The following is a 16,249-nucleotide window of genomic DNA, read 5'->3' as shown; positions in this document are numbered from 1 at the left end:
TGCCAAGGAGCTCAGAAAGTAACCGACTGTGTCTAGTAATTATAAGATATATAGAGATTAGAAACACATGTGCATCTTAGTGTCAGTTGTATTAAAAATGAATTTTTCTGTGTGAAACTGTGTATTTTAATAATGAAATGGAGATCTTTTTTCAAGTTTAAAACCTCATTTAATTTTATGTGTTATAGGGTTTATATGGAGTACAGTATTGTATAACTGTATTGATTCAGCTATAAACCTAAAAATTTACAGCCAATTTTGAAAGAGATGCATCTTAGCTCTGGAAATTGTTATTGAATATCTCAATGCTGTTTTAATGAAATGCTTCTTCTAATTATAGTTATTAAATAAATAATTTAGAAAGTACAAGTAATTTTAGGAGCAGTTTCATGTTAGCACAGGTTGATTTTCCCTTGTCTTTTTAAGCTCCTTGATGCTCTTACTGAGTTTAACTACAACTGATTTAACCAGCTCCATTTTGAACTTTCATCTTGCTTACTTTCTAAACAGTGCTGTGAGTACCCCTACATGCATATGTCATTGCACGCCATGTGATTTCTGAGGACAGACCTAGAATTAGAATAAATCAGTCAGAGAATATGTACTTTTTAAATAAATGTTATCAAATAGCCTTCCAAATGTAGATTATCTAGTCTTTATTCTCACCAATTTTTTAAAATCCCATCCAGAGTGATTGTAAATGAATTTAAGGCTTGTGGGGCTGAAAAGATGGCTCAGTTGTTAAGAACTCATATACTGCTCTTCCAGAGGATTGGAGTTTACTTCTCCAGCACCCAGGCCATGTGACTCACAACTGCCAACAGTATCCTGGCCTCCACATGTAGCTACACTCATGTGCATACCCCTTCAAACACATAATTTAAAATAGTAAAATAAATCTTTTAAAAATGAATTTGGTCTTTTGAGTTTTCCTACTTAATTACCATTGTCAGTACTGTCTGCTTTTCAGGGTAGAATTTCAGCTCCTTGGTTTAGCTTTCCCCTCAACTTCTGCCAGGAGCACTCTGATTCACTTGTGTATGATACCCTCCCTACCCCAGCCTAGCATGAGCTCTTCTGTGTAGTATTCCAACTCCTGATACTCCTTTGCAGAACACCTAAGTACGACCTTATATAGCCATCATCAACTCACCACTTAAATATGCACTGTACACATGCATGTTGTGATGTGTGAGCACATGCAGATGACATTCTTGATGGTTCCCAGTTGTTGCCTTGAGGGGATGATGACTGCTTCATAAGTTTCCTGGTGTGTAGGTATCTGAAGCAGCAGCACCACAGGGCCCATTGTTAATCTGTCATTAGCCAGCTGGAGCCCTGGGAAAATCCTTTAACCTCTTTGGACCTTGAATTTTTTGGCATCTGCCAAAGAGAAGCAGCTGAAAGGTCCCTGTTGCCCAAGTCTTATTGATGATGGTAAGAGCAATGGCAGTCAGGAGTTACTGAGGGCTTACATAGGACCAGACACTTTGCCTGAGCCTAATCTTTACGTCAGTGCTATTTCATAATGAGGAAACAGGCTGAGAGGTTCTGTGATTTAGCCACAAGATCCACAGTGGAGTAGAGATTTGAAAAAGAGGCATTCATACTTTCTATTTTCATCCAAAAAAATGTGAACACATTCCACACATACAAACATACAGACTTCTCCATGAAATTCCCAGTCTCTAGCTTTAAGGACCCAAGTTGGAGTCTGGGCAAAAGCTTGAGTACCAAATTGTGACTGTAGTATCAAAATTACCAGAGGGAAAGAGGTGAAGACCAGTGGCTAATGCTTTCTGAAGACTCTCATAACTGCTCCTCCTTTCAGACCAAGGGAACTCATATTGCTGCTTGCAGTTGCCTTCCCTTGGAGAGACATGTATCCGAGTCAAAGCTTCAGACACAGATTAAAGTTATATCTCAGTGGTAAGAGCACTGACTGCTCTTGAGGAGGACCCGGGTTCGATTCCCAGCACCCACATGGCAACTACGAACCGTCCTTAACTCCAGTTCCAGAGGAATCCAGTGCCCTCTTGCTGACCTCTACAGCATTGCACAACACGAAATAGTTATATCTGACTAATATCTCTTGCCAAGACTCAGGAAAATCCTTTATTAGGGTTATAGATGGCAGGCCTCCTAATCTGTGCATGTAAAACCTTAAAAATGGAGAAGGGAGAGTGTAGAATTGTTTTAATCTTCAAATTTATTTACCATGTGTATATGTACCTTGTGTATACCTGGTGCACATGGAGACCAGAAGAGGATGTCTGATTCCCAGGAACTGGAGTTATGGGTGGTTGTAATGTGTGGCCATGTGTGTGCTGGGAATTGAACCTGGGTCTTCTGTAAGAGCAGGAAGTGCTCTTAACTGCTGAGCCATCTCTCCAGCCTCCAGGAATGTATAGAATTTTTTTATAAAGGAAGTATGATGGTATTTGGAATACTTGATATAAACTAGAATGTAAATCAAATAAGTAGGCTCATATTATTATGTGCCATCAACTCAGTCTTTTCTAAAGGCATATAGAAAATAATCCTTAAAGTCTTGACCATTGATAGGTTTTATTTTTGTATGTTACTGGTTTTTACTCTTCAGAAGTTAGTCTGAACCAAAGTGGGTGGTAGGGCCAATTAGCAACTGAAGCCTGTCCTCCACACCCCCATCATTGTCAAGGACAGTCAACAGAATGGCACCTCTCTGGTCACAGGTGTGTTGGCTGGGCCTTGATTAATTAGCCCATTTTTGAGATTCATGGCTGTGGAGTCATATCCTCAGGGGTTCCTCAGTTTCTGACAGGTTGGTCAGGCAGGCCTCCATGTGGGCCTTTGGCTCCTGCTGCTGCATTCCTTTTCTAGGCGGTGTGTTTTTCCCTTTAAGACATATGCTGGCTCTCTTTTTCCTTTTGGTTAATTGAAGTTGCTTTGCCTCCAAGTGGCAAACACAGAGCCTGACTCAGACGTGTCAGCTCTGTGTCAACAGCTGCCTCTCTGCTGGAGCCCCCGAGGCCAATGGTCCTGGCAGAGCAGGCAGTTTCTGAAAGCCACATTGACCTGACCAACCATCCAAATGACATCCAGGTAACATTCAGGTGAGCTGGAGCAATTCCCTGGCCCTTCATAAGGGTCTGGCTCCTGGACTGGATTTTGACAACAGCTGGCATCGAACTTGGGCAGTTCTCCAGGAAGAGTTGAAAAGCCACTTCTGTACTTGTTTCTTCTCTTGGCAGCAAGGATTCAGTTGCTAGAATTCTTTCAGCTTTGTATGTGATTATGATTTCCGAAGTGTTTGCTTCTAACTAACTTATAGCTGAAAGTTTCATTTTATTCAAGTCCTTTTTTTGTTTGTTTGTTATAGGTGAATCTACTCCGGGCTGGCTTTAGAATTCTTACTTCTGGATTTTAGTCTTTCTTTTTAAAAAAAAAAAAAACCAAAAAACAAAAAAAAAACTTGGACGGATAAAAGATGTGCCATGGCAGGATAGTACCAAAGAGCAGCTCAGCGTTTGCCGTGGCCTCGGTGGGACATGGATTGTTTCTTCAACTGGTGATCCTTAGCATCCTGCTGGGAGACGGGTTAGCCTCTGGTAAGTCCCTGTTTTCTGTGTGTGGGAGGGGAAGACTTCATACTTGTATTTCTCTGGAGCCTGGAGTAGGGGACTCTCCTTTTGTCATTCTGGGGCCCAGTGAGGCCACAGTAGAGAACGGTGGGAGAACCTACTGGTGATTACATTATCTCTCTTCAGCTGTCAGTATCCCCAGGCAGGACAGGGGTCTAGGATCAAGGGCATGATGTAGAGGGAAGGGAGTAGACTTTGGAATCAGACTGTGTTTGAGAGCCCATTCCTACTATTGTTATGGCCCTGACTAAGTTGCTCTGTTGCTGTGAGCTTCTAGCTTCCTCAGCAGCAGAGTTGGGTAATAACACTACCCCACCTCACAGGGGGTTGTGAAGGTACTGATGTCGCATAGTAAACACTTAATGATATCTGACTCTTATGGTTTATTTCTTATTTTTATATGCTTCTCAGAATAGCTGCATAGGTAAGGCATTGTGTCTTAGTGAAAATAGGGCCTGGTAATTGACCACAAGTATTGTAATTTTGGACAAGTCACTTAATTATCCTATAGCCTAGTTTCTTCATGTGTTAAATGAAGGGGTTGACCTATATGACTGTGAAGGTCACTGCTAGCTCCTCATTCTGTACTTTTATGATTCTGAGAACTTTTTGGTTGAGGGTGGTAAGCTGTAAGGTCCCTAACAGATGCTGGAGTGCAACAGTGAACTGTTTTGGAGTTTGTTGACCTTGTTGCCTTCCGCAATTCTCTGAGGTCCCTTCTCACTTCTCTTTGTGTGGTCCTCCAGACCTGGCATTCTTTCCAGCAAGGGCATACTTGAATGCAGCCAGTAGGCTACTAGGTGATATGCTGGAACCTCTCTATATATCTTAGACTAGGTAGGAGAACATTGAAGCTCAGCAGTAATGGTTCCCTGCCAGCTTCTTTAGAAAGACCTAAATGGCACTTTTTTTTGGACATGTTCTGGTGAAGACTTCAGAACTCTTCTGGAAGAGGACTTTGGTGGTGATAAAGAGTATTATGCTGTGGGGTTTATAGCTCAGGTCTATTGCTTTCATTACCTATCATTTCTTCTACCCACTTAACCAATGCATACTGATAATTTTGTTAATCTTCTGAATTATTGGGAGAAACAATTACTATGTTGTTCTAGCACAGCCTTCCCCACCATGTATGTACTTACTCTTTTTCTATTTCCTCTCCTTCCACTTTTTTCAAATCTTTCCTTCCTAGGCATGAGGAGCCCCAGCACAACCCCTGGGACTATTGATGGTTGAGACCACATAGTATGGGATCATGCTTGTATAAAAGGAAATCAAGACCAGACTACACCAGGCCTCTAGAAGTAGTAGTTACAGAAACACAGAGTTAAAACTTAACTCTGGAGCAAAAGTTAGCAAACTATGGCCACCATGCTAAATGTTGCCTGTTTGTGTTCTCATCGGGTCTCCCCACACTCCCCTTTGCTCCTGATTCCACCTCAGTGCTGGAATATAGGCATGTGCCACCATGCCTGGCTTGCTACTTGCTTTTGTATAACCTGTATGATATATAGTGTTTGGTTAGTTGGTTGGTGTTTTTGAGACAGGGTCTCCCTGTAGCTCCAGCTGGTCTGGAACTTGCTATGTAGACCAGGCTAGCCGCAGTCTCACAGAAATCTACTGCCTCTGCCTCCCAAGTACAAGGATTAAAGGTGTGTGCCACCGCAGCCAGCTTATTTATATTTTTAACAGCTTGGAAAAACAAAAAATACAGAAAAAATATTTCATGACATGTAGAAATTATATGAAATTCAAATTTCAGTGCCCACTAAGTTAAACTTAGAATGCAGTAAACTCATTCTTGAATATCTTATTTATGGCTACTTTTGTGCTATAGTAGCAAAGTTAAATAGGTGTAGTAAAGATCAGTGGCTTGCCAAGCCCAAAGTGTTTGGCTATTTTGCTATAATCCCAGCATTTAGGAGGCTTAGGGAAATTGCTGAGTTCAAGGCCAGCCTGGGCTACAGTATGAGACCCTGCCTCAGAGAGACAAAATATTTGGCTCTTACAGAAGTTCGGTGACTCCTCTTCCTGCAGCTAGCTCACAACAAATGGTGCCCAGAAGGTGTGTGCATGAATGGAACAGCTGTCAGAGCCAGAAGGAAGCATGGACTTGTCCGTCAAGCCAGACTTCAGAGCTTGTACACTTGTCTGAAGTCTTAGAGCTAATGACAAGTCCAGGAGCAGAACCTGGACTGGTGCCTGGGATACTACTGCAGCCTGCTTCTTTCAGGCTTTGTTTGGGGAAGCTGCCCTAGTATGTTAGTAGCACAGCATTGGAAGTCTTTAGTCCCTTTGGTTTCATTAAGCCATCTCAGCCGCCTCTACACTCCTTTTTGTTGGCTCCACACCTCCCTCCTTCCATTCCCCACCCCATTTTCCATCTACCCACACCTTCCCTACTTTCCACCCAAGGTCTGAAATCAATTATCAGGTTCAAAACTGGCTGGATAAAGGGATTATTATTCTCCAATGTGGAAAATGTATCTGTTTATAATGTGGGCTCAGACTAGAATGAGAAAGTTGAAGCTGTTGTTTTCTTTCCCCTCCCATTTGCAAAGAATCCTTTTCTCTCCTACCACCCCTGTCTTCAGAGTTTTTTATTGGTTGGTTGGTTGGTTGTTTTTTTTGTGAGTTTTTTTATTTTTGTTTTCGCTCCTATTTAAACCTGTACTAGTAGGGAATAGACTGTAGGCAGAGAGAGGGGTTCATTATTACTTAGATTTAGTGTGCCAAGTTGACGCCAATGTTTTCTCCCTTGTGGAGTGGCTTCTGGGGAAGAGTGGTACCCACACCCTTGGCCTGAAACCCAGAGCACACCTGCCTGGCTCTGTCTGCTATAAGCAATGTGTCAAGTAAGCTTGCCAGGAAACCAAGACTCTCAGATATACTGAAGCCAAAGAAAGGCATTTCCTTTCAGGAAAAGCTCCTTCTTCCCCTTCCTACATTTGTGTGATTTTGTGTGTGTGTGTGTGTGTGTGTGTGTGTGTGTTTGTGTATGTGCAGGAGTGTGGTACATGCATGTATCTGTGAGTGCATGTGCCCATGCTCACGTATGCGAAGGCAAGAGGAAGACATTCGATGTTGTCCTCCATTGCCTTGAGTTAGGGTCTCTCACTGAATCAAAATCTTTCTGTTTTGGTTAGGCTGGCCAGCCAGTTGAGCAGCTCTTAGGATCTGCCTGTCTCCACCTCCCAGTTCTGGGGGTTATGCAGGCACACTCAGCCATGTCCAACTTTACATGGTATAGGAATTCTAACTCGGGTCTTCAGGTCCTTATATTTGCATTGCAAGTGCTCTGTGCTAGATAGCTTTAGTGTCAACTTGGCACACCTGGGTTGAGGGAGCCTCAATTGGGGAATTGCCTCCATAGGACTGGCCTGTGGCCATGTCTGTGGGGCATCTTCTTGATTGTTGAGTGATGTGGGAGGGCCTAGCCCACTGTGGGTGGTGCCACCCCTGGGCAGGTGGGCCTGTGTTATATAAGAAAGCAGACTGAGCAGGGGGCAGGGGAGCAAGTCGGTAAGCTGTGATCCTCCATGGTCTGTGCTCCAGCTCCTGCCTCCAGGTTCTTGTCCTGAGTTCCTACCTGGGGCTCCCCGATGAACTGTGACCCAGGAGATGTAAGCTAAATAAACTCTTTCCTCCCCAAGTTGGTAGTGGTCAGAGTGTTTTGTCACAGCAGTGAAAAAACAAGCTAGAACATGCTCTTACCCACATAGCCATCTCCTCTAGCTACCCTCCCCCATTTCTTATCTGTAGCTGCTCTTGAATATCTGTTACAGAATCATCTTAAATGAATGCTTATAAAATAGATAGCCTTGTTACCAGTGGGCCCTACTGGACACTAAACATGCTCATATATATCATGTGCCTTCATGGCTGTGAGAATCCCATTGGATCATAGGTAAATGAGCTTCCCTGGTACCTAGCCACTGGTCATACATACCAGTCATGTTCCATTGTTGGCTGTAATATGAGGTTAAACAGAAAAGAGTCAGTTTGTGAAGAGGCACTTGAAAGTTCTGGGGGAAATTATATTACATCACATTTGTGGTTTAAGTTCCATAGCCAGCTAGCCCACCCATACCTTCTTTCTTTCAGGTTTTTTGAGATAGAGTCTTAACTTTGTAGCCAGGCTGGTCTTGAACTAGTAATCTTCCTGCCTCAGCTTTCCAAGTGCTGGGATAGCAGAGGTGTCTTGCCCTACCCATCTGTGCTTTCTATTATGTACAGCTCAGGATTTGGAATGACATTAGCAGGTACTAGAGAAGCATTAACCAGGGGTCCAGCCTTCCCTTGTCTTTCATTTAAATGGGAAAGATTATTGGAGATTATTTTATTTTATTTTTTTGTCCTTTTGAGACAGGGTCTCCCTGTAGCCCCAGCTGTCCTGGAACTCACTATGTAGACCAGGCTGGCCTTGAATTTGCAGAGATCCGGCCTGCCTCTGCCTCCTGAGTGCTGGGATTAAAGGCATGTGCCACCCTGTCGGGCTTGGGAGATTCTTTTTAGGAGTGACAAAGGTATATCTTCACATGCAGTCACATGCTGCAGGAAGACCAGATTTAAACAAAATGCGTGCACATTCTGCTCAACTTGGCATCTCTTGGATTAGAGAGGGACTAGGACCCTGCTGTGTGGCAGCCTCTCTCAACTCTTTCTCTCTGCTTCTGATCTAAAGAAACCTGAGGTATGACCTTAGTCAAACCAGGAAGCAGACCTCTTCATGTCTGTTAAAGAGAAACAGCAGTCTTCAAGAATACTAGTTTGGTGTGTTGTACAGACTAATAAAAAATGATTGGAGGGCACGTGGCATATAAAACATGTGACATAATTTCTAAGTAAAACAGGGCTGTTATGTGACCCATGGTTGAGTCACAGTGCACAGGAGACTTCATGAAGATGACAACCTTTGCAGTCATGAAAACACAGAACATGCAGAGCCACTGTTTAGGTTGGGGATAAGGGATTTGGAAGCAGGTGTCAAATTTGACCAGTGATGAAGGGTTGATTGCTTGAGGAATCTCTTAGGCCTTCCAGAAAGTTCCTGTTTGCATAGTTTGATGATCTCTACTGAAATGGCCTACTGACTCATAAAAAGTTTTGTTTTGTATTCTTTGTCCTGAATATATTTACTGACAAACTCAATATTTTCCTTATTTCTGACCCCCTTAAAATGTTGCCATGATACATAAGACCATGTTAAGCATCACATTTCACCAAAAGCAAATTTAAAATAGCAGGGAAAACAGCCCTCTGAATCTCTACACAACAGAGTGAGAAAGGCAGGTACTTAGTTTTTGTGGAAGATGGAAAATACTGAGAATCAGGTTCTCTGTGATATGACCCTAAGCATCACCATATCAGTGAGGTGTTGGCTGCCTTGTCTCACCTCACCATCTCTAAAGGGATGTGGAATTAGGCAATACACACTGAGCTGGGGACAGGATTAGCAGATAGAGAACTGACACATGGAGCACTGTTTATCACATGAGGTAAGTGAGAGAGAAACTGAGGTGGGTGTGAGGTAGCTTACTTGGAGACATGATTGCAAGTGGTGAAGCTGGCTGGGATTTGTGTACAGTCTGACTCTGTTCATGACTTTGCTGACACCAGCCTAGTTGTGCTGAATGGCAAGTATCTCTGGACCTATTTTGTAGTTTCCTGATTGAAGGACTCAGACCAGCCTCCAGAGACTTATTCTGATAGATGAAGAAAGACCCTGTCTGTGTTCTTTCCATATGGATAAAAAGGATACAATAGGCCTCTCTGGGTTACCATGATTCCCTCTGGGGTGGTTCTGTTTTTATCCACAATGACTCTTAGTTGTTTGGCTCAAGTTTAGGTACAGGGTTTGCCATAGCAGTTCTATTCTTAGAAAGGAACAATAGAGACCATAGTAAAGTGTTTCTAAATGAGGATATAGTTCTCAAAACATCCGCAAAGCATCTTCCTGTCAGCTGCAAACCCTACTTACAAAAGTGATGTAATCTCTCTATGGGGTAATTACCTGTGACTATAAAAAGAATTGGGGATTGTGGTAGGAGGCTAGATGGGTCATTACTTGGTTTGTTGAACTTTGGTGTCATGAAAAGACATTGAGAAATTTTCCTCCACACACTAATTGTGCAATGTTTAGAACATTCAAGTACATGGTACTCCCTTGTACTATCTTTCTAACGAAAGAGACCTTAGCCCACCAAATCGAACACCTGCCTGGATCTCAATTGGTTTAAAGCCTTCATTAAACACAAACTCCATCTGTTCAAAAATGGTATCCCATTATCATGGCCTATCATACAAGCTTAGAGGTTATTCTTTTTACCTAGCCAACTCTTTCAGCAAAAGGGGATTACAGGTTGTCAATTATAAAAAATAGTAGAATCTCTAATGATTAATGGTAGGCTTCTAGATGAACTCTTTGTATTATGTCCTACCCACTGGAAGATTCCATTCTTTTACATCACTTGGCAGGAGTTTGAACCTGCTGAGGGTGTGAGTAGTTTCTGGTTCCAGGTGACCTGTTCTGCTATGGCTGGCTGCCAGGACTATGGTCAGATAGCTGTGACTTTGGCCTACCTGGTGTTTACCTTTGGGGCCCAAAGGAACAGCAGTGTTTAGAGACAGCCTTTCCAGTGCTGTGTGGATGAGGTGTGCACTGTAGCTTTCCTCAGCCTTTGGTCGTCCAACTCAAATTTAACAAATCTAACACAAGGAAATAGGAATTCACTGCATGATAAGTTTAAGACTTTTTTTTTTTTTAAAGGATTGTACCTAGAATTTCTTTACATAGAAATACGAATTGGTGGTATCTGTTTAACTTGTGTATGCCTTCAGTAGCAGCTCTCACTAGCTTCACCTCCCACCTTGTTTTTTAAGTCTGATTAAAAGCATGAACTCCAGAGCCCTGTTGTTTGGGTTTAAGAACTTCCTCTGTTCCTTCTTACCTATGTTACTTGGGATAATTTTCTTGACCCTACTTCTTACATTGTGAGGATTAAATAAAATGACATGTTTAAGGCACTTGGAGCATTGTCTGGCACACAGAGAAGCAGTTCCATATTGGGAGTTCAAATTCTAACACCCATCGATGCATTATATTTCCGCTATTAGGGTGTCTCAGCTAAGTAGTTTGGACAGATGATACAGGGGTGAGAAGATGTTTCTCATCTCTTCTGTATCGCTTTGGTTCTGTTTGATTCCATTAAGTACAATACTAATTAGAGTCACTCTGTCACACAGTTTCCATAACTGTCTAAACTATCAAATACTATATGTTGGCATCCCTTACATAAACACAATAGGAGAGTAGGTAGTGCCCCTTTGAGGCGGGGATCACCTAGGTGATCATACAATAAGCCATTTACTGTAGTGAGGCTTGCTTTTTGGTTTTTTGAAACAGGGTCTCCCTGTAGCCCCAGTTGGCCTAGAGCTTGCTATGTAGACGAGGCTGGCCTGGACCTCACAGAGATCTCCCTGCCCTGCCTCTTGAGTGCTGGGATTAAAAGTGTGCACCACCACACCAGCTTAGTGAGGCTTTCTTGTTGGCTTTTTAGAGCTAGTATTTGTAAGGGACTAGGGAAACTTTACATACTCACTTTCAAAATGCCAAGGGTGTGTTCTTTTAAAGACAATTATTTCATCAGCACAGTGATATGATTGAAGGATTACATTTTACAAGATACCAAAACCCATCTGGAAGAATTGGAATTAAAAGGAATAATCTCATGTCTCTTTTTTATTGTCCTTTTGTCTCTTTCTTTGAGACAGGGTCTTTATAGTCCAGGTTAACCTCAAGTTCACAATCTTGCCTCAGCCCTCTGAAAACTGAGATTATGGGAGGAGTTGCCCGTCTTCTGCATTTCTTATGCTTATTAGCTTTTTCCCCTCTCATGTGTATAAGTCTGTGGTGTACATGTGTTTTCCCATGTGTATGTACATGGAGGCCTGAGGTTGCTGTCTAGAGGCTTCTTCAGTCACTCTGCATCTATTCATTGAGGCAGGGTCTCACTTGAACCCAAAGCTCATCCATCCGGCAGTCTAGCCAGCAGACTCTGGGGATCCCCTGTCCCTATGTTCTCTATGCTGGAATTATAGGTAGGTGTCCACACCCACCTAGCATCATGAGGGTTTTGGAGGTCTGAGCTCCTGCCATCAAGCTTTAACCACCGAACCATTTCTCTAGCCCAGCATTTCTTCTTTAAACAAAATTTTATTTATTTATTTTAGGTATATGAGTGTTTTGCCTGCATGTATGTTAGGTGTACCCATGCATGCAATGCTAGCAGAAGCCAGAAGAGGGTGTCATCCCCAGGAACTGGAGTTAAGGACAGGTATTAGCCTCCATGTGGGTGCTGGGAACTGAACTTGGGTCCTCTGCACGAACAGTCAGCACTCTTAACCACTGAGCCATCTCTCCAGCCCAGCACTTCTTCTAAGAGCTTTTTTTTTTTTTTGGTCTTTTTGAGACAGGGTCTCCCTGTGGCCCCAGCTGTCCTGGAACTCACTATGTAGACCAAGCTGGCCTCAAACTCACAAAGATCCACCTGCCTCTGCCTCCCGAGTGCTGGGATTAAAGGCATGCACCACCACACTTGGCTTAAGAGCCTTTTCTAAGTAGAACCTTTGATTCCTTCAGAGACAGCCATTTCCCCTTGTTTAACTTGTTAGTGTGGCCAGGAGCCACGTCTTTTAAGGTACAATTGTTTATTCTTTCAAAATACTGGGTAGCAGTGTAGGGAAGATAAACAGGTTCTTCTTCAAGATTGCTTTTCTGCAAAGCTTTTTTTAAGTGAAAATATTTTTGACATTGCAGCCCTGTTTCTGGAGGTTACAGAATGAGTTTCATGAAGTTAAGTCAGAGGACAATAGGATTACAAAATCTGCTATTAGCCTTTGTTACTCTGAGTAACAGGCAACACTTTATGAAATGCAGAAGATGAGATCAGCTCTTCACATGTAGTGGACACATGTCTCCTCCAGAGTGTGGGACCTGTGTGTTGTCACTGACTCAAGTTCTGACAGTTTAACCTTGTTAACTTGGGAATGGCCGGGGTACTACAGAGATGGCTGAGACTGTTAGCAAAAGACAGGCACTAAGTGGGCATGACAGCAGCCTGCCAGTGTTTCCTGAGCACAGGGTTAGGCACAGAGAGGGACAGGTGAAAAAAAAGCTCTTTGTTCTTCTAGTTAATCTTGCTCCTTGGGAGGCTGGATTGCAAACGATCCAGTAAGGACCCTTGATAACCATGCAGTCTCTCAAACTTGCAGATTCTTGTTCTGTGAAGTTAACTGGAGGCCCCCTTAGGCTGTGTAGCCCTCTGCTTTATGACTTCATACAGGAGACCCTTTTGGTCTCTGAGGGTTTTTTTTGTTTGTTTCCCCCAGGTGTTTTATGCTTGTGTCTCTCTGTTCTCAGTTCTTGCCCCCCCATCTCGTTTTTGTATGTATTTGCCCATAAACTCATTGAAGGCTGAGACAGAGTTATATGTTATTTCTATGCAGGGCAGTAATTATCCCCAGTGGACCCAATAAGCACATCCTAAAGAAAGTGCATGTGGGTGGAAGGATCGTGCATAATTGTGGTTTGTCTTCTGTGCTGGGACAAGTAGGACCAAGTCCAAGTTCCTGTGAGCAGTAGCATCCTGGGGTCTCCCTACTGACTTGTGGTCATGCATGAGATCCTTGTTCCTGTCCTTCAGGCCAGGGAGTTGAGAAGCTTGTAATAGTATTTTCACACTGCAGGGATGCAGGTAAGTGGGGAAAGGAGTGGGTGCAGTTAGCTGCCAGAATCTACTGTAAAGTGTGCTGATTTCTGGCCTGGATTTAGGATCTTGGAGCCCAGCGTGAATCCCCTTAGATCTTGAGTAGAGAAGGGGAAGAGGAGAAAAGGAGAGAGTAGAGAAGGGAGGGAACCCAGAGAGAGGAGAGGAAAGGAAGAGGAAGGAGGAACTCATCAGGTAGAGGAGTGTAGGTGAAAACAGTGGCCCCTCTGAACATATCTCAACACTGGAGAGTGAGGCTAGGGTAGTGCCATTTGGATGGGTTTGACTTGACTTCTTCATCCACTGCCTTTGCAGCCATAGGCCCTTCTCCTGTCCATTTAGCCTCTGTCTGTAAAGGTCAAGGCTAAGGAGCTCCTTTACTCCCCTTTCCTTGGACATTGGCACACTTCTCTTTATCCTTCAAGATCCAATTCAGAATTACCTCCCTTATAAGACACCACCTGTCCTTTTTACCACCATAGTTAATAGAATTTAAGGGAGGAAAATAGGCTTTGTATATATGTCTATACTTGAATGGCATTAACAGAAGTTCCTAGTCCTGGTCCTTTCTCTTGGGAGAATGTCAGTTTTCCCAGGAACAGGATTCTAATGCATAGAATCTTGACTGTCTTTGATTTGAAAGGATCAGTTTGGTAAGACTTAGGGAGGGAATTGCCACTTTGGAAAACCTGAACTCTTTGTTCTGCAGATTATAATATACAAACCCTGTAGACTTGATCCAGACTCTAACGACCATGTTAATTTTGCAGACTTGATAGGATTTAGTTTGTTTTCATGTGATGATAGCCACAACATTTAATCTCCACCTCGACTTTACCTGGTGTGGCACTGTCCCAATGGTACAGATGTACACTAAGGACAGTCTACTAAAGTAGCTCAAAATGACACAGCATGTTCATGGCAGAACTAGGATTCAGCCTAGCCAAAGAGTCAGCATTCTTAATCTTCCTAGGCTGCCGTCCTGCCTCTCCTGCCTACTAACTATATCACCCCCAAAACAACTTCTGGGATGGTTGTGAGGGATTTTCTAGATTAGGTTAATTTAGATGGGAAGATGTAAATGTGGGTTAAACCATTCCTTGGCTAGGTTCCCCAAGTTGAATAAAAAGGAGAAAGGGGGCTGGAGAGATGGCTCAGTGGTTAAGAACACTGATTGTTCTTGCAGAAGACCTGGGTTCAAATCCCAGCACCCACATGGTAGCTAACAACTATTCATAACTCCAGTCCCAGGGGATCCAACAGCCTCTTCTGACGTCCGTGGGTATTGCACAACATGGGTGCACTTACCTACATGCAGGGAATACACATATACACATAAACTAAAAATCACTTGCGAGGCAGAGGCAGGCGGATCTCTGTGAGTTCAAGGCCAGCCTGGTCTACATAGTGAGTTCCAGGCCATCCGGGGCTTCAGGGAGACCCTGTCTCAAAAAGACGAAAAATAAATAAATAAATAAATAAATAAATAAATAAATAAATAAATAATTTTTTTTTAAAAAAGGAGAAAGGGAGCTGAGCAGCAGCTTTCATGGCTTTCTGCCTCCTGACTGTGGATGCAGTGTGAATGGCTGCATCCCATTCCTGCCACCTGCCATGATGGAATCATGTACTCAAACTGAGCCAAAATAAACCCTTGTTTGTTATGTTGGTTTTGTCAGATACTTTGTCATAGCAACAGGAAAAGTAACTAATAGAGACCCAGACTTACCAGGGTTGCTGTGGAACAGTTGGGTTTGGTATTTTCATAATCAATATTGAGTCTTTTACTTACCAAGTATGTGTTGACATAAGGTGGGCAGGGAGGGAGGCAGCAAGAGGTATGTAATGACATGGAGAGCTTTCTGGGAACCAGGTACTGAACTGGCCTGTGATGAAAGGTGCCACTTGTCAGCTTGTGAGAACATCAGTGGCAGCCAGGAGTAATGCCCTGCCCTGGAGGAAGGCAGAGCTGTGTTTTAGCATTCTGATCACTCAACAAATAGTGATGAGCTCCTTGGCTAAGCTGTGGCACTGCTGTGAAACTCTGTAGATCCATGTGATACTTGTTCTGGTGAGGGAATCAAGCAAGCCCTGCACTGAAATATACATAGGAGGAACTTCTGACACAAATTGGGATGGTCATGGGGGAAAGCAAGAGAAATCTACACTGAGATCTGAAGGCAAGCGGGAGTTAATAGACAGGAGAGGCAAGATGGTGGCCTAGGAAGATTAAGAATGTCATCTCTGCTAGGTGTGGTGGTATACAACTTTAATCCCAGCACTCAAGAGGCAGAGGCAGAGGCAGGTGGATCTCTGTGAGTTCAAGGCCAGTGTGGTCTACAGAGTGAGTTTCAGGTCAGCTGGGGTTACAGGGAGACCCTGTCTCAAAAATATTTTTTTAAAAATGTTGTCTGTTCAGCTGGGCTTGCTGGGTTAAGTTCTAGTTCTGACATGAACATGCTGTGTCATTTTGAACTAGTTTGTCAAACTGTCCTTAGTGTTCACATCTGTAACATATACTGTTTGGGGGTGGGGGTGGTATTTGCACTCCCATGTGCTTGTGGAGGCCAGAGGTCAACTTTGGGTGTCTTCTGTTGCTCTTGACTTTTTTATGGGGAGACAAGGTCTCTCACTGAACCTGAAGCTTACCAGTTCAGCTAAGCTGGCTGACCAGTGAGGTCCAGGGATCTACCCATCTCCACTTCCCGAGCCCTGCATTTACAGGCACACACACCACACCCAACTTTTTAATATGGGTACTAGAATCTGAATACAGATTCTTATGCTTACACAGCAAACACTTTACCCATTGAGCCATCTCCCTGGCACCCCTGTGTCTCCTGCTAAAATTGGAAATCC

The 16,249-nt window shown here is 43.3% G+C and overlaps 1 protein-coding gene across 1 annotated transcript in view; it reads left to right on the top strand.

The window, feature by feature from the left end:
- Susd6 (sushi domain containing 6) overlaps nucleotides 1-16,249 on the top strand; it is a 116,657-nt gene that overhangs the window by 50,241 nt on the left and 50,167 nt on the right. Inside the window, exon 2 of the mRNA XM_008845936.3 lies at nucleotides 3,362-3,590. Coding sequence (XP_008844158.1) covers nucleotides 3,470-3,590 — 121 coding nt within the window. The 5' untranslated portion in view covers nucleotides 3,362-3,469. The remainder of the gene's footprint in view (nucleotides 1-3,361; nucleotides 3,591-16,249) is intronic.

The sequence above is a fragment of the Nannospalax galili genome, unplaced genomic scaffold (assembly GCF_000622305.1).
Source record: "Nannospalax galili isolate Female #2095 unplaced genomic scaffold, S.galili_v1.0 scaffold42, whole genome shotgun sequence".
In the NCBI taxonomy this organism is placed as follows: Eukaryota; Metazoa; Chordata; class Mammalia; order Rodentia; family Spalacidae; genus Nannospalax; species Nannospalax galili.
Note: the sequence above shows the minus strand (reverse complement) of the source record. Positions and strands in the feature narration are given on the sequence as shown.